General features: G+C 35.8%; 1 protein-coding gene across 39 annotated transcripts in view; it reads right to left on the reverse strand.

The window, feature by feature from the left end:
• Positions 1 to 25,247, reverse strand: part of MYCBP2 (MYC binding protein 2) — a 270,702-nt gene that overhangs the window by 183,332 nt on the left and 62,123 nt on the right. For 38 of the 39 annotated variants that reach the window (XR_015138240.1, XR_015138239.1, XR_015138238.1 and 35 more), the window contains 9 exons: positions 19,599 to 19,841; positions 19,292 to 19,363; positions 17,716 to 17,812; positions 13,902 to 13,975; positions 13,641 to 13,779; positions 11,864 to 11,940; positions 10,492 to 10,696; positions 8,904 to 9,068; positions 5,820 to 5,978 (listed from right to left, as the gene is read on the reverse strand). Coding sequence is in view for 33 of the 39 variants with exons in the window: in XM_086330007.1 (XP_086186133.1) it covers positions 5,820 to 5,978; positions 8,904 to 9,068; positions 10,492 to 10,696; positions 11,864 to 11,940; positions 13,641 to 13,779; positions 13,902 to 13,975; positions 17,716 to 17,812; positions 19,292 to 19,363; positions 19,599 to 19,841 (1,231 nt within the window). In the remaining 6 variants the exon portion in view is untranslated. Of the gene's footprint in view, positions 1 to 5,819; positions 5,979 to 8,903; positions 9,069 to 10,491; positions 10,697 to 11,863; positions 11,941 to 13,640; positions 13,780 to 13,901; positions 13,976 to 17,715; positions 17,813 to 19,291; positions 19,364 to 19,598; positions 19,842 to 25,247 lie in introns of those variants that run through there. The other variant, XM_086330026.1, reaches the window with a different exon arrangement.

A 25,247-nucleotide genomic window follows, 5' to 3' on the forward strand; every position in this document is an offset into this window, starting at 1 on the left:
ATTCACATCTCTTTCAGAATTTTCCACAGTTTGTTGTGATCCACACAGTCAAAGACTTTGGCATAGTCAATAAAGCAGAAGTAGATGTTTTTCTGGAATTTTCTTGCTTTTTCTATGATCCAACGGAAGTTGGCAATTTGACCTCTGGTTCCTCTGCCTTTTCTAAATTCAGCTTGAACCTCTGGAAGTTTTTGGTTCATGTACAGTTGAAGGCTGGCTTGGAAAATTTTGAGAATTACTTTACTAGCGTGTGAGATGAGTGCCAATTGTGTGGCAGTTTTAACATTCTTTGGCACTGCCTTTCCTTGGGATTGAAATGAAAACTGACCTTTTCCAGTCCTGTGGCCACTGCTGAGTTTTCCAAATTTGCTGGCATATTGAGTGCAGCACTTTCACAGCATCATCTTTTAGGATTTGAAGTAGCTCACCTGGAATTCCATCTCCTCCACTAGCTTTGTTCATAGTGATGCTTTCTAAGGCCCACTTGACTTCGCATTCCAGAATGTCTCACTTTAGGAGGGTGATCACACCATCATGGTTGTCTGGGTCATAAAGATCTTTTTTGTATAGTTCCTCTGTGTATTCTTGCCATCTCTTCTTAACACTTTCTGCGTCTGTTAGGTCCATACCATTTCTGTCCTTTATTGAGCCCATCTTTGCATGAAGATTCCCTTGGTATCTCTAATTTTCTTGAAGAGATCTCTAGTCTTTCCATTCTATTGTTTTCCTCTATTTCTTCACACTGATCACTGAGGAAAGCTTTCTTATCTCTCCTTGCTATTCTTTGGAACTCTGCATTCAGATTGGTATATCTTTCCTTTTCTCCTTTGCCTTTTCCTTCTCTTCTTTTCTCCGCTATTTGTAAGCCCTCCTCAGACAACCATTTTGCCTTTTTGCATTTTTCTCAGGGATGGGTTTGATCACCATCTCCTATACAATATCAAGAACCTCTGTCCATAGTTCATCAGACACTCTATCAGATTTAATCCCTTGAATCTATTTGTCATTTTCACTGTATAATCATAAGGGATTTGATTTTGGTCATACCTGAATGGTCCAGTGGTTTTCCCCACTTTCTTCAGTTTAAGTTTGAATTTTGCAAAGAGTTCATGATCTGAATCACAGACAGCTCCCGATTTTGTTTTGCTGACTCTATAGAGCTTCTCCATCTTCGATTGCAAAGAATATAATCAATCTGATTTCAGTACTGACCATCTGGTGATGTCCATGTGTAGAGTCTTCTCTTGTGTTGTTGGAAGAGGGTGTTTGCTATGACCAGTGCTTTCTCTTGGCAAAACTGTTAGCCTTTTCCCTGCTTCATTTTGTACTCCAAGGTCAAACTTGCCTGTTACTCCAGGTATCTCTTGACTACTTACTTTCGCATTCCTGTCCACTATGATGAAAAGGACATCTTTTTTTGCTGTTATTTCTACAAGGTCTTGTAGGTCTTCATAGAACCGTTCAACTTCAGCTTCTTCGGGATTACTCTTTGGGGCATAGACTTGGATTACTGTGATACTGAATAGTTTGCCTTGGAAATGAACAGAGATCATTCTGTTGTTTTTGAGACTACACCCAAGAACTGCATTTTGGACTCTTCTGTTGACTACGAGGGCTAATTCTAAGGGATTCTTGCCCACAGTAGTAGATATAATGGTCATTGGAATTAAATTCGCCCATTCTAGTCCATTTTAGTTCACTGATTTCTAAAATGTCAATGTTCACTCTTAACATCTCCTGTCTGACCACTTCCACTGTACTCTGATTCATGGACCTAACATTCCAGGTTCCCCTGCAATACTGTTCTTTACAGCATCAGACTTTAACTTCTATCACCAGTCATATCCACAACTCGGCATTGTTTTTGCTTTCGTTCCATCTCTTCATTCTTTCTGGAGTTATGCCTCCACTCTTCTCCAGTAGCATATTAGGCACCTATGACCTGGGGAGTTCATCTTTCGGTGTCATATCTTTTTTGCCTTTTCATCCTGTTCATGGGCTTCTCAAGGCAAGAATAATGAAGTGGTTTGCCATTCCCTTCTCCAGTGGACCTCATTTTGTCATAACTCTCCACCATGACCTGTCTTGGGTGGCTCTACACAGCATGGCTCATAGTTTTAAAAAATAACCTTTTATAAATATAATATACATCCTTAATTTGAAGGGCCATACAGAAACAGGCCACTGAGAAGTTAAGGCATCAGATTACAGTTTTCAAATCTCTGCTCTAGACATGGAGGACTATGATAATAAGCGACAATTATAAAGCTTGAAAGTTAGTAAGAAAAATAGACATTAATCAAATAACCATACTGAAAAGTATAAATATACAACTATGACAGAATTGTGGAGAACATAAAGTGCTACAAGACCATAAAATGAAAGAGCAAATCTGTGGGAATCAAATAATTATTTTTTATGTTTGTCTTTCCGAGCAGACCTAGATCCTCAAACACAAGGTTATATCTCATTCACTTCATCTCTTATTCTTAGTCCACCTTATTCTCTGATCACTTACACTTAGATGTGGTACAGGTCTGTCTAATCAAAAAATGAACTCACAGGATATGTAACTTTTTTAAAATTTTTGCCACTTCTAAGCTATGGACAGGTTGAGAAATTAGATGACCAAGACTGAATAACAACGTCAAGAGTTAGAATAAAGTAATCCTTAAGAAGTCATGTGCCATACTTTTAATAACTAAAATACATTGAGCATTTACTTGTACCCGGCTCTACATGTATATTCCTCATTTAATCATCCCAGCAGTACTATAACCATCATGCTCAAATCAATCTCTAAATTCAAAGCAATCTCAATCACGGTGACAAGTAAAAAAACTGATTCTAATTCATATGGTAGACAAATGTCCCTATCTGACTATATAAAGCAAAAATGTATAAAGAAAAATAATGAAGAACTTGTCATCAATATTTAAAAATTAAATACAACAAATGAAACCATAAAAAAATGTAGATGATAAGCCACAGGTTGGTTAAAGATATTTCCAACGTATACAATAAATATACAAAATATTCCTACAAATCAATAAAGAAGAAGACAGGCAAATAAGAAAAGTTTGAAGAGAATCTAACTTGATATTAATATCAAGGGAATGTAAATTACAAGAGAAAATCAGCAATTATACTCCTAAATATGAAAAAAGGGGGGACTCATATTTTCACCAACATTTACTAGAATGTTCACAGCAACACTAAGATAACTCAAACTATAAACTATCTCAGTGTCCACAATACTAGAAAAGATTTTAAAACTGTAGGATAGTCACACAATGTTATACAACAGAGAGCATGAACAATCTATAACTAGTGGGTAACAACATGGAAGAATCTCATAAAGTTGAATGAAAAGAAATACACACAAAGAGCTCATACTACACGATTCCATTTATATAGTGTATACAAAATACATACAAAAGTAAATGACAGTGTTAGGTAGAGAAGTAGATAGTAACTGGAGAGGCACATGAAGGGGGGCTTCCTGGGGTGCTGGTAATATTTCCTAATCTTGGTGCTGATTACATGAATGTGTTCATTCTGTGACAATTCAAGATGTGTACTTATTCCATGTAAATTTTTCTGCACGTATGTTATACTTCAATATTAAAAAAAATTACAATGAAAAACCTTGTCATAGCCATCAAAAGAACAAAACCAGCCTGCTGACACTATTAGAGTGATATGGAAAATGAGACTTTATTTGTAAGAATATACAGTGGTGCAACCTCTCTCAAGAAAAATCTAGCACTGAACCTGCAATGTACAACACAGAAGTTTCACAGAGTCGAGCCTCCCACATGTTTGCCATGAAACATGAATAAAGGAGGCTTTAAAATTATTTACAATAGTGAAAAATTAGAAATAACTATCAGCAGGAGAATGGATAATGCAATTGTTAGTGGTATGGCTTATTACACAGCCATTAACATGAGTCATCTAGATCTGTATGTACCAGTGTGGCCATATTTCAAGCACAATGATGAGATTAAAAAAAAAAAACACAAACAGATTCGCATTATAAAATATCTTTTTATGCATAATATATGAGCATGTAATATATAAAATATATAAAAACAAGTAAAAATATAGGAACATGACTGAAAGGATATTAATCAAGGTTATGATGATAATTAATACTGGGTAGAGATGGAGTATAAAGTCTTAGAAGGGGAATGTGGGACACCTGAATCTGATCTATAATCTCATCCATAAATATATTTTTTACTGAAAAATGATAAAATGCAATAGATATACAGTTTTTATACTGCAATATTATTTTCTATACTTTTCCTGTCTTTTTTTTTTAATTTTTTTAATCCTTTATTTCTTTCCAACTGTATTCATTATTGATCTTACTCTACCAGTTTGCTTTCTTATGTATGACTTACTAACAGAGTGGATTTAATTTATATTAAGTAAAAAACAAGAACAACATAACAATTTCATTTTGGTTATTACAAAATTTACTCTAAGAATTCAGAACATAGGTATAAACATATTCCAAAATTTCATGAAAGAGTTTCGGAATAATAAAGAACAGTTTTGTTCAGCTCAGAACTCTTTATAAAATATAACTTGAATTGACATTTATACAACATATAGAAAACTAAGCTGCTTCTCTCCTTTATGCCTAATAGGTGTTATCCAAATTTATGGTTCACTAGTTCAGAAAGAAGGGGAAAAAAAATCCATTTAGGAATAATTAATTTCTGTGTTTTGTTCTTCCCTCTTCTTTAATATCAATATGCTCTAGCAGACTTGCTCTTTTAAAAATTAAAGTATTTTAAATACACATTTAAGATCTTCCCGACCCGAGGACTGAACATGGGTCTCCTGCATTGCAGGCAGATTCTTTACCATCTGAGTCACCAGGGAAGCCCATAAACAAGGTAAGGAAAAAAATACGAGGGCTCCTGAAATCCAGATGAGCCTGCCATCAAGAAGGTCCCAAATGAATTAAACCTGTTTTTGTTAATGTATACAAATATCAACCCTCAAACCCATTCGAGCTTTAAACACAGCTCAGTGCTTAATTCTATTAATATGTCTCTATTCCCTACTCTCCATCCACATAAAATTAGGAAGAGAAAACCAGAAATTGTAGTGAAGACTATAGGGCAACACCAATAGTAACCAGAAGTAAAAACTGAGAGTAAGAATGAGGTAGACACAACTATAACCAACACTCAAAAATCAAACAAGAAATTCACAATAAACACAGCAAAGGACTAACTCTTCAATAGCCTGAGTCTTGGGGCAAAAGATGTACTATATAAGGAGCACCTACAATTTCACTCTTGATAAAGGGTCAAGGATTCCTACAGATACTCTTAGTTGTAAAGAACTCTTAGTTGTCAAGAACTGATTAAATCACAGGTAGTACCTGCTGTTAAACAGGAAGATAATATTTGCAGATACACTGCTGCCAAAAATTATTATAATTGAAACATGGGGTATAAAAAGACCTAGTAATAAAGAGTTTCAAAAATGCACTTTTCTGGGATAATTCAGTTACTAAAAATGCTAAATCAAAGAAGTATTACATTTGTTATAAAAATAAGGAAACCATACAAGTAAAACAAGCTCATCTGCTCGGAATTCAGAAGTCTAAAATATACTGATTATTCCAGTGAGTGACAGACTGTCAAATAAATAAAGAAATTTGGTAGTTTTCATAATTTATAAATATAAAAGCAAAAGCCACTTTGGTTGCAAAGAGTAAGATTCTTTACCATAGTGTTCTGGAAAACTGCTGAAAACACAACACAAAATTTTATATCCACACACTAAACACCTACCTTTCCCACCTTGGTTCATGGCACCAGTGTCTCGTCCACACTGTCCTTTATTATTCACACCGAATGTCCAAACTTCTCCATTCTTCATTAAGACACACGTATGAGCTTTGCCCATAGCTACCTGAGTTACAAAATGGCCCTTCAAATCTGTTACCAAACCTACAGGAAAGAAACAAATTTGGTAAGAAACAACTAAAAAGCCTTTCTGAGCCTAGTAGATCATCAGTAATGTAAAATGACCACCGCAATGCAGAACTTTTCATTTCTGGGATAAAATAACTCCAAAATGGGAAATAGTGGCCAAAAGATAGGCAGGGTATCTGTAAATTAGTTTTATAGTTCTGTAATGAAGCTTCAAAATCTTAAAATGTTCTCATCCAGACTTGGGACAAACCTTCACTCTGGAATTAGCTCAGGCCTGCTTCTCCTGAATGCTAGCTCTCAGTGGCAGCACCTCCAACAATGCTTAGGAGGGTTATTAGATTTCAAACTTTCCTGACCTGAGCACAAAGGAGTTTCTGAACCATGTACTTTACTTGCTTTGACCCTTCTCAGCCAAACAGAGTAAAACACGCACCAGAGTATTCTGAAATGACATTGTTTCTATAGAAACCTATGAGATTTTCCAAAGCACTTATTTTTTCAATCCTTTATAACCTACAATGCATTCTTCCACAACCCAACAGACAGCTAGCTCCTAAATTTCACTTATTCACATACTACAATCATTCTACTTGCCATATCCAAGTGCCACCCATATTATCTTGATATTTTCACATCAATTTTAAATTTGACCAAAGCATTTAACCTTATCCAGTAGCATTAACAGTAAAAATTCAAAGATTGTGGAGTATTTCTAATATATACTAAAATAAAAACACTGTAAAGCTGAAATATTTATTTTACTTAAAAATAAAACAATTCTCATATCACACTTTGGAAAAGCTATTCTATATTATGAAGCTCAGATATCACTTCCTAAGGGTGACCTTCTCTTTCACTATCTTAGGTCTTTCAATGAAGCATACCTCAAAAACTCCCATTTTTAGTTTTCAGCATACTTGAAAAAGACATGTACATATACAGAAATAGTACTTATTACTATTATTCATAGTACTAGCTGACATGTCTTGAGCCCTTACATGTGCCAGGCTCTGCTGTAGGCATTTCATAAGAATTATCTATTACTTTGTAAGAATCATATGGAACAGGTATTATCATTAGCTTCCTTTACAGGTAGAAGAAAAATGAAAAGGAAAGCTCTGAAAAGTTACATAATTTATGCTAGTTAGCCAAATAAAAAGTGGTCATGTCAGGATCTGAGTCTATATACATAACCATTAGATCTCTACTATTTAAGTTCTTTACCATCCTTCTGTCTCTCAGAGCCTAAAAAAGAAAGGGACATGTCTGTCTGGTCCACTAATGCCTTATATATTGTTAGTTTTCAATAAATATTTGCTGAATAAATGCAGAAGTTTCCATCAGCCTTAGCCATGAGAGTTTTAGCAAGCAGCCATGAAATTAAAAGACGCTTGCTCCTTGGAAGAAAAGTTATGACCAACCTAGACAGCATATTAAAAAGCAGAGACACTACTTTGCCAACAAAGGTCCATCTAGTCAAAGCTATGGTTTTTCCAGTAATCATGTATGGATGTGAGAGTTGGACTATAAGGAAAGCTGAGCGCTGAAGAATCGATGCTTTTGAACTTGGTGTTGGAGAAGACTCTTGAGAGTCCCTTGGACTGAAAGGAGATCAAACCAGTCCATCCTAAAAGGAAATCAGTCCTGAATATTCATTGGAAGGACTGATGCTGAAGCTGGAACTCCAATATTTTGGCCACCTAATGTGAAGAACTGACTCATCTGAAGAGACCCTGATGCTGGGAATGATTGAAGGCAGGAGAACAAGGGGATGACAAAGGATGAGATGGTTGGATGGCATCACCAACTCAACAGACGTGAGTTCGAGTAGGCTCTGAGAGTTGGTGATGGACAGGGAGGCCTGGCGTGCTGCAGTCCATAGGGTCACAAAGAGTTGGACACGACTGAGTGACTGAACTGAACTCAATTTTACTGAATATTATTTTTAAAATGTACATGAGCCCACCCCCAAATTTTGATTCACTCTGACAGCTGAGGCCAATTGAGACTAAATATTCCCACATTAAACTCACATAAATCACCTGAGCACAGTTTTCAACTTGATAATGGGCTGTTATAAATGTTCAATACATGTCATTTCCTCAGCATGAGACAATCAGAAACTTCATTAATCCTGATTTCCTTATTATAAAAAAGTGTATAGGCTTTACATATTCGATTCATGTAAAAACTTTCCAGGTGGGACGCTACAATCATTATACTCATTTCTAAATGCCAGAAAGAAAATCTAGCAAACAAATACGACAAATTTTCGAGATAACAGTTTATAAATCTTCGGCTAGTTTTGTCCCTCATATTCATTACCCAAAGTTATCAGTCAGCCACTTAAGTGATTCTTGAGACTATAATGTGCCAGACACTGCCCTGGGGATAAACAGAAATTAAGAGAGAGAGATCCCTTCTCTAACGGCTTCCCTGGTGGTTCAGTGATGAAGAATTCACCTGCAATGCAGGAGACATGGGTTTGATCCCTGGGTCAGGAAGATTCTCTGAAGGGAGGGCATGGCAACCCACTCCAGTATTCTTGCCTGGAGAATCCCATGGACACAGGAGCCTGGCGGGCCACAGTCCATGGGATCACAAAAGAGTCAGACATGACTGAGTGACTAACATGTTCACTTTCAGGCTTTCTCTGACTACCTAACAACAGGAGGAGATAAATAATCCATCAGTTATAAATCTGCTAAGACATGAAAATCATGTCCCCAGAGTACTCCCAGGATTAGCTCTGCAGGGAACCATTGACAGCATTCTCAGCAATAAGACAGGAAGGAGGAACAGAACATTGTATTTGGAAAGAAATGTGAAAAATGTAGAGAAAACATGTTACAAATATTACTTTTCGAGATACATCTTTGCAATACATAAGGTGTAGTATAGGACTTTCTGTGCATAAAAGTGAAACAGTGTTTAACTTACTTGAACTATCAGAGTAAATGGCATCTTTTCCAAACATGTATAGCTCTCCATCTTTAGAAATAACAGAACTACTTCCATTATTGCAGGCTGTATACACCACAATCTTTCCTTCCATCTTAATTATCTTCTTAGGCTTGTAAGGTTTTGATTGCCGCCTGCTCTTAGCTTTAAAAAAAAAAAAAAAAAAAGATATTTAATTTAAGGCATCTATTTACAAATAAAAATAATGATTTGTATACAAAGCCCAAGGAAAAACCCTATCATTTGCATTTATCATACACTTGATTTATGTATTTTCACAAAGGCCTGAGCTTCCCAACATGTCAATTAAATGAGTCAATCTGAAAGCCTCATCTTGTTAAATATTTATCAGGCTACTACTATCAGATCCTCTTCTTTGTAGTACACTGAAATTTCAAAAGAGAAACAGCAATTTTCTAACAAACTTCTAGGGAGCCCATTCTCTAGATTAGCTACTTACATTATGATACCATTCCACTGTCATCTGTATCTATTTTAAATCCCTTTTTATCAAACTCTATCTCACATGTATTCCTCTGTGAGATCCTGGAAAGTATTTAAAACCAGCTTCTCATTCATTCAACACATATTAAGTATTTACTCCTAGTCAGAGACTGAAAGGAAGGGAAATGTGCATATGGAGGGAGAGCAAATAGATTTAAATGTAGATGATTTAAGCACCCTCTGCTCTCAAAAACTAAATCCCTGAAATGAGCAAAAATATCAATCTTCTGTTCCCTCAGTGATTCCCAGTTCTTGCATGCCTTTCTGAATAAAAACATATTGCTATGCTGGGTACAATTCTAGGATTAAAATACCATTGTATTTTTTCTTGTAACATGAACTATATACATATATACAGCAACTAAGTCATCTGGTGGTCAAGCAAAGGAAGAATCATGTCCTCCACATCCTAGAAGGAAAAACTGGCTGGGCTGAGTTTCTGAGATATGGCAATATACTTCATGGCTATTTAAAAAGATTTTTTCAGCATAACTTTTATTTGCACATGATATCTACATTTAGATGTTGACTTCAAACCTAATCCTCCTAAGATGCTACCCCAACTGCAATAACGTACTATGTACAAGTTACAAAAAGAGACAAAGGACACTTTGAGGAAGACTGAACAGAAGCATAGGAAAGATAAGTGAAAATTGTTTAATTTTTCATTGCTCAGGAGTTTTATCATAATGAAATAACACCAAGAACAGTGTTTCGTAACTGATACTATTACACAATTCACATAAGGTTTACTTCATCCTGAAATACATACTCTTTACAAAACTTGGGGTTACCTAAAAGAATATACTGGAATAAATAAGTTTTTAAAAATGACACCAACAGACAAAACAGATAAACAGCCATGTATGCAATGTATAAGGCCTACAAAAATTCATGAATATGAACTCTAGTATGAAACCAGCAATCACGGTTCTTTAATGTTCACCATGGACTGAATACTCCTCGGTATAAAATGTATTAACTTGAGAAGGCTAGTGCTGTTGAAACTCATGTACCCTTTGTTAATAAATTCCCCAGCATTTCTACTGAACAGTCCACTCACTCGACTCTCCATCCTCTCCTTTACTGGCAGATCCTGTGAAGAATATGCTTCCATCTTCTGCGACTAAAAGGGCATGAGAGCCATCATGTCCAACGGAAAAGTGCACGATCTTTGGGGATTTCGTAATTGGTAGCTCAACCCATTTTCCTGCTGAAGGACCACCTTGTTTGATTCCGAGACTCTGGTATTTGCCAGTGTAATATATCTTAACATGTGCAGAAAAAAAATACAAACAGGAATTACAGTGCCTCTTGGAGTAGTACACCAGGTTTCACAGGACAGAAAAAAACTTCCTTACTTTACTGAGAATAAAAACAACAAGAATTCAAAAAACTCTTATTTTTTTTAGGGCTTCCCTGGTGGCTCAGTGGTAAATAATCCGCTTGCAACACCGGAGACACAGGAGATGTGGGTTCTATCCCTGGGTCAGGAAGAGGCCCTGGAGAAGGGAATGGCAACCCATTCCAGTTACCATGGACAGAGGAGCCTAGCGGGCTATAGTCCTAGGGGGTCACAAAAGTGTAATATATCTTAATGGGTATAAATAAAAATACAAAACAGGAATTACAGTGCCTCTTGGAGTAGTGCACCAGGTTTCACTTGACAGAAGAAAAACTTTCATACTTTACTGAAAATAGAACAACAAGAACTCAGACTCTTTAATACTACTCAACTTCTGAGAACTGAGCAGGAGAGAAACAGGCATATGTCTGCAAAAATACACAGTTCACAATAGTTTTTTCATCTCTACTCAGGATACTTATCATTTTTTTAAGTATCCTGAATAAATATGAATAAATATATGCCATAAATATACTCCAAACATAGAAGGAAATTCATAAAATTCTCAATTCATTTTTCCCAGTGAAAAAACCTCACAAATATACTGTATATGACTCAAAATTTTCACTTTCATGTTCTTTTAATTACCTTACTTTATCCTCACATCACCAGATACAAAAAAAGCTTCCATCTCTATAAACAGACCTCTACAATCTGCAACTTAATTGTACGTCCTTCTACTTTCCCCAACTTGTAGTCTAAATGTCTACACATTTACAAAAATTTCCAAGGGACATCCTATTCAAAATAAACACAAATGTGAATTCACTCCAACTCAAAAAATTATACAAAAGCTCCATAATTAAATATTTGTAAAAAGGTAACATTCTATAAAGTTTAGAAAGTTTTATACTCAAATGTCACAATTTTTAATACTATTTCAACATGAAATTTTAATATATATAAAATCTTTAATCAAACTTTAAAACATGATTGTTTACACATGTAAACTATGTAAGCTAATCAACTGATTATACCAACTATCTCTTAGAGCAAATAATGTTCATTTTTAATCCTAAGAGTAATTTACCTTTCCATTTGCTGTTTTCATTAGTGCAAACTCTCGTCCTGCACCAAGAACTGCTGACTCCTCATCAAATCCAGTACCTGATAATACAGTAAGACTTCATAAATACTATCACAGTTTTAATATGAATAACTTCAAGCACAACTTTTATGACTTCAAGTAACGAAAAAATTAATCCAATTAATATCACTCAAAAATAAAGATGACACAGTATGTCATATGGCTCAATTTGAAAAAATATTAACAGTAGCTACACTACTCCAAGCAAGAATAAAGTTACCATAAGCTTCTTCATTTGTTTCAGATTGTGGTTTAACCGCTGTCATGTCCAACTCTTTGTGACCCCATGGACTGTAGCCCATCAGGCTCCTCTGTCCATGGAATTCTCCAGGCAAGCATATTGGAGTGGGTTGCCATTTCCTTCTTCAGGGGATCTTTCCCACCCAGGGATCAAACCTGGGTCTCCCGCATTGCAGACAGATTCTTTACCAACTGAGCCACCAGGGAAGCACAGATGTTTGAGTGCCAAATTATTTTCTTAGTGTTAAAAAAAAAAATTGTTTACATCAATGTTAGCTGAATTCCTTCAATTAATGAGTGAACTAATTTTTACTGGGCATCTATTAGCTATCAGGCATTACAGAATGCATGAGACTTTCCTATTTGGTCCTCATAATTAGTGCTTCCCTGGCGGCTCAGATGGTAAAGAATCTGCCTGCAGTCAGGAGACCTGGGTTCAATCCCTGGGACGGGAAGATCCCCTGGAGAAGGAAATGGCAAGTATTCTTGCCTGAAGAAATCCACGGACAGAGGAGCCTGGTGGGTTACAGTCCATGGGGTCACAAAGAGTTGGATACAACTCAGTGACTAATACACACACCTCATAATTATATTGTTTGGCCTACAAACGAGCAAATACATAAAGTGTGGTGAGACAGGTCTTGACAAGGGAGTGTTTGAGTTTGAACAATACTATGCAGATATTTGAATTAAGGTATTTTAGATTCCCTGTTCCAAGTTTTTTTCTACAGAAAATTTCATGTAGATACTCCATGAATTTGAATGCATATATGTGCATATACACACACAGATCCTTATGCATACTTTCAAGTTGTGAAACTATGAGTAAACATTTATTAGCACATTTTATTAGTTTGTCCAAGTATATAAACTATTAATAAATTTACAGGATTTTGAAATTTGGAAAAGATGAGTTCAATACAGTATTTTTCTATGGAAAAACAAAATACTATACAAATGTGCAAGATAAATCACTAATGAAATTTAATAAATTTAATAAGATAACAGTCAAAACAGCTGGGTCTTGCAAAGAATCCCACAAGTTAAGACATGGAACTACTAAATCGGGAGCAGTATGGCAAACCAAAACTGAGACCCTCATGGAAACTAATCCTACTTACTACTATGACATGGCAAGAGCAGGTATACTAAATCCCAGAAATACTCTGCGAATGTCTGTATTTCTATATCCAAATGAAAATTTTTAAATCAAATGCTAGGCCAGTTACCATTCTGACAATCTATGGAATCATTCCATGGCTATCCTGATAAACTTGTTCAAATAAAAATCAAAGGCTTCAAGTTACTCCTCGTTACCTGTACATGTTTACTCATAAGTGTGCTTCATAGTAACAGACAGCAAAACAGCTACCTAATACAAGCTGTAATACAATGCTGAAAACACAATGTTAGTTTTCAAAAGGAAAAAAAAAAATCTGAAAGTAAAATATGGAAGAAAGGTCTTTTTTGACCATCTTACTTATAATATGCAAGTCCTTTTCCAGATCAAATAGTGAGATACCACAGGCATGCAAGCATTTTCTGGCCAGTTTAAGTTGTAATTCTTGCTGTAGCACAGGTTCTGTGCTTGTAGCAAATATTCTGACAACAAACCCATCCTAAAAGAAATAAAACAACCAGAGTATTCTGTTACATGAATGGATTCCACCTAATAAAAATCAAATAATTTATGAAAAAAGGATTCCCTTTATGCCAGCTTCTCATGACTCAGAATACTTACATCTCTGGAAGCAGCTATCTGATTAATATATTCTCCATCAGTGAATAAAATATTTTGACCTTCAGTGTGACAATCTGTGCAAAAGGAAGAAACAGCAATTACATTACAGTATAAATAAACACCTCACAAAATGACTTTACTCCTCTGCTGAAGTCAGAATGAGAGCTCTCCACACAATAAAGATAATTTAAACTCAATGGGAGACTGTGCTTTTTTAAACAGCTACAGATTAACAGAAACTAAACAATTCAACTAATTATATACATTACATTTTGTGCTTACATTTTTTAATCTTCCATAATCATGGACCTGAGAGTCCACCTAATTTCAAAATGAATTAGTATTAGATATAGTCTGATAATAAACATGCACCACGATGAACAAACTATAATGTTGGTTATAATCATGTCAATACAATCACATGCGAAATAGGCAACCCTCTACCTTCAGACATACATCACAGTCATTAGTGTCACAGAAAAATACAGACAGACTTAAAGCTTCTGCATTGGAGGTCTATGCTGTCCATCTACAGATATCCCTTGCTTTATAAAGTAGAACTGGCTGTACAGTTTTTAAGGTTTAATGCCTAGTCCCAGTATTTTTAGCATATAGCATGCTATATACACTTTTAAAATGTTCATCCTTCATAAAACAGTCACATCTAAGCTGATTTATCTCTTTTTTGGTCTGAAAGTGCTAACATTTGGTCTGGAATGCCATATTTCATCAATACTATACAGTCTCTGTAGAACAGTGTACTACATACTTTGATCAAAATATGCAGACAAACACAATTGTAACAAGGGATAGCCGTATTACAGAAGGACCACTGGGACATGTGTTAGTGACTGCTACTTAAATAACATGAAACTACAAGCAGCTCAGTATCTAAGTATAAACTGTATCCTTTAGAAAAAACAAATGTTCAGCAAGCAAGTCTAAAAGCACACACACACTTCCCAAAGTAACTGCAGAGAACTAGGATGAATCTCTCCATTAATTACAATGCCAAAGAAATAATATTTCATTTCTATTTGCACCTGAATCAGCAGAACATAAAAGTCTGGTTTTGGAATGCAGTAATGGAGCCCACCCAAGTAAGCTGGATTACTCTATATCTTTGCCCAGGAGCTTCATACTAGCATACTTCCTTATTATAAATATGCAAAACACAGGCAGACCCTTACCAAATAGAGAATTCAGTGATCACAAACTGGAAATAGAAACTGGGAGACAAGGCCCACTGGTAGCCCAAGAGACTTGGTAATCAAAGAGAGGAGAAATCGAAAGAAAGAGTTCCTAGTCCACTGTACAGAATACAAAGAGGCGCAAGAAAGATGCTTCTCAAGCTCTAAGCAGTAAGATTTTAAACTAAAAAGCAAAGAAGAAAAACTCATTATAATTTCAGATAAATGCAGGGGTGAGGAGTGAAACGGCGCAAGAAGAGTAGCAAAAGCTCTCATGATCGGAGGCAGCATGTCACCAGACACAAAGAGTAATGACACAGGGGTACAATATAAAAGGGACGCCAACATACAAGGCTAAAGTTACAATTAACGGGGAAAAGTATGCTTTCAGCGCATCAGTGCTGGGGTGAAAATAACTTATTTATAAAGTAGACTATAAGACAAGTTGGGACATGAAGCTCAAAGAATTACTAGATTTCTGTCAATTTTAAACATGGTATTCATTACCATCTATAAACCCCTAGCTAGAGGAAAAAAGGGGACTATTAAAGAAAACTGCCGTCCAGGTCAAAGAAAGGGAAAAATGACCACAGGCTTCTTCAGGCTTGAAGGCAAGTCTTCCTGCCGCACGACTTCAAAAAGATTGCGCTCTTCATCCTTTCTGTCTCCGTCATGTGATGTCCTAAGACAGCATCTTCGGGAAAATATCAAGACACACAACATGGGACTATTCTGACCCAGTTTGGTTCCTTCCTCACCATGAATATGGTACTTATTTGTGAAACACAGAAAGCCACATTTGTGTTGTTAAAAGTCGCATTTCATATGCTAAATGAAATCGAGGGATTTCAACTGAATAAGAATATTAACGAGTCACTTTTTTTTTTTTTTACCATGATGGAATATATAAAACAGCTGCATGTAGACCATTTTCAAATGGTCTTTCTCAGTTACAGTCTCAGTTAAATGACCAAGGTCTTTCAAAAGCAAATCCTTTCTATTAGTATCCATCTGTCTTGAGGGGGTGGGGCATGGGATTGAGAACTTTTCTTCCATTAAGACATCCTAAAATGACTTACACAGAGTGACAGAGGTGCTCACTGGAGTGAGATTCACTCTGCACAAAATTAGAAGGCATCCCCATTTCAATACACTAATCAATGGAATATATTTTGTGACACTAAAATGATGTCACAGAAGACTATTTAATGACCTGGAAATATATTCAGAATACTGAGTGGAAGGGATAGGTTAAAAAAGCAATAAATAGCATACAATCACTTTTGTACATGTATGTACACAATATGCATAGAAAAAAGGAAGGATATTTTTCACTAATATGTCAGTAGTGGTTACAGATCGGAAGTGGGGTTACAATTAATTTTTATTTTGTTTTGCTCATATGATATTTATATAATAAATGTGATTACTTTTAACATATATATATATGTAAGGGGCACATGCTATTTCTTAACATTTTTGCTGTTATTGTTGTTATCATCATCATCATCATTATCATCAGGATCAGAGGGATCAGAAACATGGCCTTGGACTTGTGATGATTAAAAAACAAACAAACAAACAAACACAAAACAAACAAACCTCCTGTAGACATATCTGAAAACAGTGTTATTTACCAAATGGCTTTAATAAGTCATCTGTTTTCCAAAGTAGCTTTATTTGTGAAACACACATGAAATGTGACATTTAGCTTACCGTGGCATCAGGTACACTAATTTGGATATATATATATATATATATATATATAGCTATATTCAAATAAATGTTTCATGAGGTTATAAAAAATCTTAAAAATTAACAAGCAGCCAGGGAGCAATTAACCTTCACACTGCGTTCTTCAGAAGTTCTCAATCATTTTCAGATGGCCAAGTGCCTTGAAGTAGTTTTGCTCCTTACCATGAAATTGCTGGTGGATGTATTAAACACTGAAGATTTTAGTACAGAGAATGTATTAAGGTATAAGCAAATTCAAATACCTTACAGTGGAGAATATATTATGCATTTGCCCAAGAATTTAGACAGCACAGTGATCTGAAGGATAAATACATATGTACAACCTCAAAATTAAAGCAAAATGAATTGTGTCCAAAATGCCTTATCAGAGTATTATCAAAAAGTATAAATGAAAAAAATTTTTAAATTCCTGACCCACCCTAAAAACCTCTGTCTCTGAAAACCCTTTAAAAATAAATTAGAAAACACAAAGCACACTGTTGTTAAAGTAAAAATAAAGAGAAGGTTCTTTACACCAAGATTATTCAAGAGCCAGGGTCGTGGGTTTATTAAGAACAACAAAGCCAACATTCCCCCCCCACTGATTCAGGAGCTGAAAAGGCATGGTAGGGGGAAACAAACTACAGAATTTGGGCAAGAATTTGAAAATCAGTATTAAAACACTTCAGACTATATTTACAGTATCTGTTTTTCTCACATGCATTAATTTTCTATAGACTATAAAATGTTCTGCATGTCAAGATTGCTTCAATCTGTTTGTAAGCAAGCACTGCTCCTTGCTAACCATTCTTTATATGTCTCAGCGGCCTAACATGCACATCTCTTAAAATCACCTGTGAAGACAACAGACGACTAGTTGAGTAACATACCTGGTAACAGCACAGTGCCATCCTGTTCCAGTGTTTCAGGGCTTATTCTTATGGCTGTCATGCTGTGGTTATTCACATCTCTATACAATAAATAACCCTGACAACAACAAAAAAATTTTGTGTTCTTATATACTGAAATATTTTTTCATTACCCACTTACTAGAAGAAGTAGTCATACAGGTCTGTATTACAGTGTTTTGAGGTACAATAATACATCAATATTGATGTCTGAAACATTAAAGATTTAAATCTTTAATGATTAAAGATTTTATATTTTAATCTTTAAAGATTAAAGACTTAAAATATAAGAACCTGAATATACTTTAATAAGAGTAGGTATTATATACCACTAAATATCAATTTAACCTATTAATTCTACAATATAAATATTAGATACACTACACAGGACAATAAAAATATTTTGGTCAAGATTATTATATCACTTGCCAAGTAAATAACAGAAACGACTGCTGTTACTCTCACAAATATCTAGGTTAATATTTAAAAATCAGTAAAGTAGTGGTTTTAGATAGAGTGATATGTCATTGAACATACTTCAGTAAGTATATTTCCCAGGACATTATTTGTTAGATAAAATACAGAAGTGGCAAATAAAAATTTGAAATATTAAACCAAGTTATGTTTTGAGAGACAATCACTGAGTAATTAATTTGATAATTAAATTTTAATTTCAAAATCTCCCCCAAAAGTTGATATATAGAAAGACTATTTTTCATACAACAATAATTTTTATAATTTTCAAAATGCTTTCAAATATCTTTTTTCAACTGATGCTGACGACAATCTGAGAGCTAGGCAAGATAGGCATGCAGGGACATCTTTATTCTATATTCTTCCACAAGGAAACTTGGGCTTCACTTCTCAGGAAAGGATAGTATAAAATAGATATTTCCGGCCCTTTGACCTTCGTTCATTTGCTTCATTGTTCGTTTGCCTCATGCATCCAATTGCTGACACCCAGTTGGTCATGTCAGTCAGGTGATGAGAACACAGCATTAATAGAACTACACAGGCCCAGATCTTTTCTCTCACTGGTTATTCTCTGCATGCACCTCCATGCAGGCAGCTGCCTACTGGGCAGGCCACACACCACTCCCTGGAAGGCACTGATCTAGACTTAGGATGGAAGAGTTCATGGTAAAAAGCTTTAATTTGGCTTTGGGTCACAGTTACATTCCCAATTCAGATTTGCAAATAATAAAGGTGGTCTTTGATGCTTAACTAGAGGCTCACTTAAACAAGGACTCCAACAGGAGACATATTTATTCCCATTTTAAGCTAAATCATACAGGATCAAATAAACCAGCTGAGTTGTCCACAGTCTCACAGCTGGTAAGAAGCAAGGCCAGACCTAAAAGTAAACCTCTTATGAAAGTGTCAGTGTTCCACGCCAACGTTCTTTATACTACACCGTATCATTAGTATAGTCATATTATTAAAAACACGCTATATCTGTTTAAATAGAAGTGATATTATTTACTGATGACACAAGTATGAACCACATATTTGAAAAGACAGGAAGAAAAGTTTGGTTTACTGTGAGATATTCTCCTACCTGAGCATACCCTAACCAAGACTTTTTTTCTTTTCTGTTTCTGATGCGAGATGTAGAATTATATATATGGCCCTGCAAAACAACAAAAGTTAGTTCTAGCAACAGTTTTATAATTAATAACCTGTGAAAACTAACATACATGGATGAATGACATTTAACACGTATATTCCATTTTGATTTTCAAAGAAATAACATCAACCTTAGATGGCACTCTAAAAGCAAGAAACAGAAGATAATTCAGTATAAGATATAACTTGCACTCTGATTAAGAATCACTTACCCAAAAAAGAAAAAAAAAATCACTTACCCTAACCGTTCCACTGTATCCAGAGCCAATTTTGTACAATCCATCTTTGCATAACAGATAAAGAAAAAATCCATCATTCTGAAGTAGACATTGATCATCCTCATCAACAGATATTTCTTTTAATGGCCACTTGTGCATTAAAGCTGCTTTCTTAATGCCATTGCTAAACCAGTCCTGAATTTGAATTTTTCCCACCAACACTGCCTGTACACTTCTCTGTAGTGAATTTAATATCATTGGCACCTAGTCAGAAGAAAAACATTTTCAAATGTCTCAAACACAAAGCAGACTAAATAAAGATATTTTATTAATATATCATTTATAAGAAAAAATGTTATTCAGAATGATTATATTTGGCATGTCAGCAAAAAGTAGCAACTGAAAATCTATAAGAAACAAATCTCAAGCAGGACAAAACAAAAATGTAAATACAAAGAACATTAATTTGCTTTTGTGACCAAAAACACTGAAATATGCATTTTTCTCCAAAACACAGGTTAACATACTAGATTAGTAAAAAGTATGAATACTGAAACATATTTTTTTGTATAGAGTGCACACAAACCAAAATGGTATCTTTGTATGATATGTATATCCATTAATATATTATATGACATTGAAGTACAAAATTAAGCCTAAGAGAAATACTGCTCTTCTACAGATGAAACAAAATTTCCAGTATTTCTCTTCTACGTTGTTTATTATGCCTAGTACCCATTAACATCAACATTTTTCCGTGATATGAAAACTTAATTTTATGAATTATGTATTTATCCAGCATTCATTTAAATGAGTCCTCAAAAGTCACCAGCATGGGACCAATAGTCGGACCCCAGAGAAATCCCCCTGCTTCTCACTTTTTGCCTCTCTCTCACTACCCAAGGATGGCTGCCACGTATCTGACTGCAGGGCAGACCCAAGGGCACTGTGTCAGCTCCAGTTCTCCAGCTCCACTGTCCAATATGACAGCCACCAGCCACACTGAGTACTGAGCTCTTAAAATAGGGTTAGTGTGACTTGAGATGTGATTTAAACATAAAATACACACTGGCTTTTGAAGGCTTAGTTAAAAAAAAAAAAGAGTATAGATTTTATTAGTAATTTCATATTGATTACATGTTGAAATTATTTTTGGATATATTGAGAAAATCCATTATTAAAATTAATTTCATCTGTTTCTATCTTCTTAATGTGACTAATAGAAACATTTAAGTGACATAGGTGGATTACAGTATACTTCTATTGGACAGCACTGTTCTAGAGGGCAGAGATTCAGAGGGATAAATAACCCACTGTTCATTGATATTTCCTCTTCCCCTTTGAGACCTGAGGCCTCTGACCCAATCAAAATGCAGAACTTTTACTTTTAGGAAACTTTTATTTATGTATATGGTTGAATACTACAAATTCTCCCCCTAGAAGTAACTACATTAAACTACATTAAACTGTCTTATCTAGAATTGATATCCACATTCTTATATGCCACAGCTTCATTTTCAATTTTTTTTGTTTCAGATACTTTTAATGAGTCTACTATCAAAGATGATACTCTTCCTTTTTTCTCAAATCCTCCAAATTGAGCTATATAATCCTCTCTAGTTAAAGCATTATTCAGAAGTTATTTTATTGTGCCTGTAACAAAATTGTATCACATACTATATTTTCCTTACATTTCTTTTTTTTCACTGAGTCAACAATTGCCCTATTTTTGCATTTGCTAAGTTTCTTCTATACCTACCCCTATGGGTTCCTCATCCTCCTCTCAAACATCATCTCTAATGTTTCCCGTTGGCAATATCCTTCAAGAAGCCCTGCTCCCTAACGACAAGGGAAGGCACAGAGGTTGAAACTGTCCCATGCCTTGCATGTTCAAAAGCATCTTTATCTTCCCTCACACATGCCTGAGAGCTGCACTAAGCAGAGTGAACATCATTTTCCCTCAGAACTCTGAAGGCACCATTTGTTATTCTTTATGCCAATGCTGCTTTTGAGAAGTCCAACAACATTCTGCTCAATCTCTGGTACATAACCTGTCTTTGCACTCTGGGACCGTTATTCTTTCTTTATTGTGTTATGATTTTGCAAAGTTATTCTTGGTGTGAGTCTTTCTGTCATTCACTGTGTTGGGCACTCAGTGTGTGTTCTGTTGATCTGAAATGTGTAACTCGGGGGACGGGAAGTCTCCTTATGAAGCTTAGGTAATTTCTTCCTCTCTGCTTGTTGTTGTTTAGTCATTCAGATGTGTCCAACCCTTTGTGACCCCGCAGATTGCAGCCCACAAGGCTCCTCTGTCAATGGGATTTCCCATGCAAGAACACCACAATGGGTTGTCATTTCCTTCTCCAGGAGATCTTCCTCATCCAGGGATCAAAACCCACATCTCCTGCATTGGCAGGCAGATTTTTTACCACTGAGCCACCAGGGAAGCCCGTCCTCTCTGCTTGAATACCTATTAAATACTGGATTTTCTAGAAGGATCCTCTAATTTTACTTTATATAATCTATTTTCTTTCTTTTGCTCTGTTTTCTATTGTCTGGGGAACTCTTTAATCTGAACTTCTAACGCTTCTACTGATTTTATTGTGATCTTATATTTTTTAACTTGCAAAATCTTTGTTCTGAATTTTTCAAAAACACTGCTCTTTAATGTAAATAATCATCTTTTCATCCCTCTTTAAAATACAAATTACTCTTAGAGTTTTTCTGTTCCATGTACTCTTTTCAGCAAAATTGTTAGTATTATTATTACTATTTTTACTGATTTAGGGTATTCTGTCTTTCACGTTAACCCAGTAATACTTGGCTCTCTCTCTCTCTTTAGTCTCTAAGTCATGTCTGACCCTTGCGACCCCATGGACTGTAGCCCGCCAGGCTCATCTTTCCATGCGATTCTCTAGGCAAGAAAACTGGAGTGGGTTGCCGTTTCCTTCTCCAAATACTTGGCTATACACTTATTTGTAAAGAGTAAGCAACTAAAAAAACTGACAGAAAGCTGCTGTGAACCGACAGAGTCTGACAGACGGCGAGCTCACCTCAAACTGATCCCGCCAGGTTCAGCAGTTTCACTGCAGGGTCTCTTACTACCTGCCAGATGTCTGCATCTGTAAGTCTTTCCTCACTTTTTTCTCCAAACAAGAATCTTCCAGTCTTTTTCCTAGAAGCTATAAGCCTCACTCTCAGTATACTGGGAACTCTGAGGATGGAGGAAGGCCATCATCAATATGGAGACTTTCACTTAATCTCCACATTCAGCCTGGCTCCTCAATTTCACTCTCAACTGTGCCTGGTTTCCCCTGGCCTCTCTGGCTCAAATTTCTTTACACGGAAAACCTAACTCTTAGGGGTAGGAGAGGAGGACAGGTGACCGGCTGGGAAGTGTAGAGGAAGGGCTCTGGGGTTCTGGAGCTTTCATTACACAGAATCCCAGTCTATTTTTAGCTTTTCCCCTCACCACCATTTTCCAGGCACCTATTACTTCCAATTCTAAATTCTATCTGTATTTTTAGGTGAAAATCAACTTACCTTCTGTGGGTATTAGCTTCTTCAGAAGTTTAAGCTTTCCCAGTATTTACGTTCTAAAAATGTGTCCCATTCTTAGAAGTTTATACTTTAAAAAGAATCCTTTATTGTAATCTTTGTGGAGACTGCAAGGGTGGAGAGGAGAGCAGAAACTAGGCGTCTCCAACATGGCCCTATTTCTCTCCTGCTTTCTGAGTGTTAGCTTTAAGAAAACCCAGAACTACAATTAGAAGTCTCAGATGTACCCCTTTTTTTCTCCTATTGATTTCTCACCAACAGTGTGGCAGTACCTAGAAATTTTATTCTGATAAACTAGAGTTCGTTAATCTGAGGATTTCAAGTCATTCACCAATTCTGGAAAATCTTAGCCATTATTTTAAATACTATCTCTCCATGAATCTATTACTAGCCTTGTGGAACTCAGATTGTACTTCAAACTTTCTCATTCTCTATGTTTCTTATTCTTCATGTTTTATCTCTCTGTGCTGCATTCTGAATAATTTCTTCCTCTATCTTTCAGTTCACTGCTTCTATCTTCAACTACATTATCCACTGGTTAACTCATCCTTTAAGTTTCTAATTGTAACCATTTGGTTTTTCATTTCCAGGAGTTCTATTTGGTTTGTTTTCTGATCTGATTATCTTTTATATCCTTATTCCTTAATAATACTTTTGACACTTTATTAATCATATTAAATATATACACACTTAATATCAAATTATATATAGAGAGAGACTTGTCAAGATTGATTCTGCTTTACTCTCTCTTTTCTCTCACATTGGGAGAAAGGAGACTCTCAATGGTGGTGCGTTTTTTCTATGTCCTTTTTGTTCGTGAGTCCAGATTCAGTAGTGTTGTGTCAGTGGGAAGTCTGTGAAATCTGGAGTTCATGTTTACAGAAGGGACTTTAGTCTCTTCCAGTAAGAGACCTCACATTATGGGCAACCTTACCTTAAAGTCTCAGCGTAAGCTTTTTGGAACAAGATAAGTAATTTGCATTTGGATCCCAGATAATTTGAGATGCAACACTTACATTTTCGGAGAAGGCTTTTCTTACCTGCTCCTAATCATTGCCCAGCCAAGAGAGTTTTGTGAAATGAATAGGTAGGTGAAATGGGGCCAAATCACGAAGAACACTATAGGTCATGTTAAGATAACAGGTTTTAATATGGCCTTTGACTTAGAGCTGGGGATACAGTGATGCGGAAGGTCCTTAGAGAGCCACCGCTGTTGCTTTAGAGGATTGAGTAGTTTTGTGCAGCCCAATGCTTGAGCATAACTACAGCCAGACAGACATGGGTTCAAGTCCTGTCTCTGCTATCTGAAGGCTCTCTACACTGTAACTACATAAACTTCTTCCAGCTTTCAGTGTTCCACTCTTACTGCTATTTCCATGCTTTAGCACACAGATACCAAGACTATTCTCTCTCTCTACACCACCAATACCAACACCTCCTCCCTCTGCACTGGCTAATTTCAACTCACTGTTTAAGAACTCATGTCATATCCTCTCAAATAAATCTACACACAAAAAAAATCACTGGATTCTAATAAGTACCTTGTATATGGTCACTATATTTTTAACATTTGGCATGGATATTTGAATGTTTGTGTTATTCTATTAAAATTTTGAAAGTATTTATCTACATTTAAACTAAAATTTTGCTGAATCCTTAAAGCTTCCCTGGTGGCTCAGCTGGTAAAGAATCTGCCTGCAATGTGGGAGACCTGGGTTCGACCTCTGGGTTGGGAAGATCCCCTGGAGAAGGGAAAGGCTACCCACTCCAGTATTCTGGCCTGGAGAATTGTATAGTCCATGGGGTCGCAAAGAGTCAGACACAACTGAGCAACTTTCATTTTCATTTTTCACTTTCAAAGCACAGCAGAGAACAGTTTGGAAATCAATAAACTGGACTTCAAAATAAGTAAGAATCATAAAGACGGGAAAGAGGACTTCAGCAGGACAAAAAGAGGGAAAAGAATAAGAACAGAAATCTAGAGAAAGGACACTGCTCATGTTTGATATGGAAAGTTCAAAATCACTGAACAAGTCACAGACAGTAGCCCATTTACCCCTTTCCCTATATTTGGCTGCTAATGACAGGGTTCAGGCATCCCTTCTACATGTT

Source organism: Bos grunniens, chromosome 12 (genome assembly GCF_055505025.1).
Source record: "Bos grunniens cultivar Pamir isolate PY7600 chromosome 12, Bosgru_T2T1.0, whole genome shotgun sequence".
In the NCBI taxonomy this organism is placed as follows: Eukaryota; Metazoa; Chordata; class Mammalia; order Artiodactyla; family Bovidae; genus Bos; species Bos grunniens.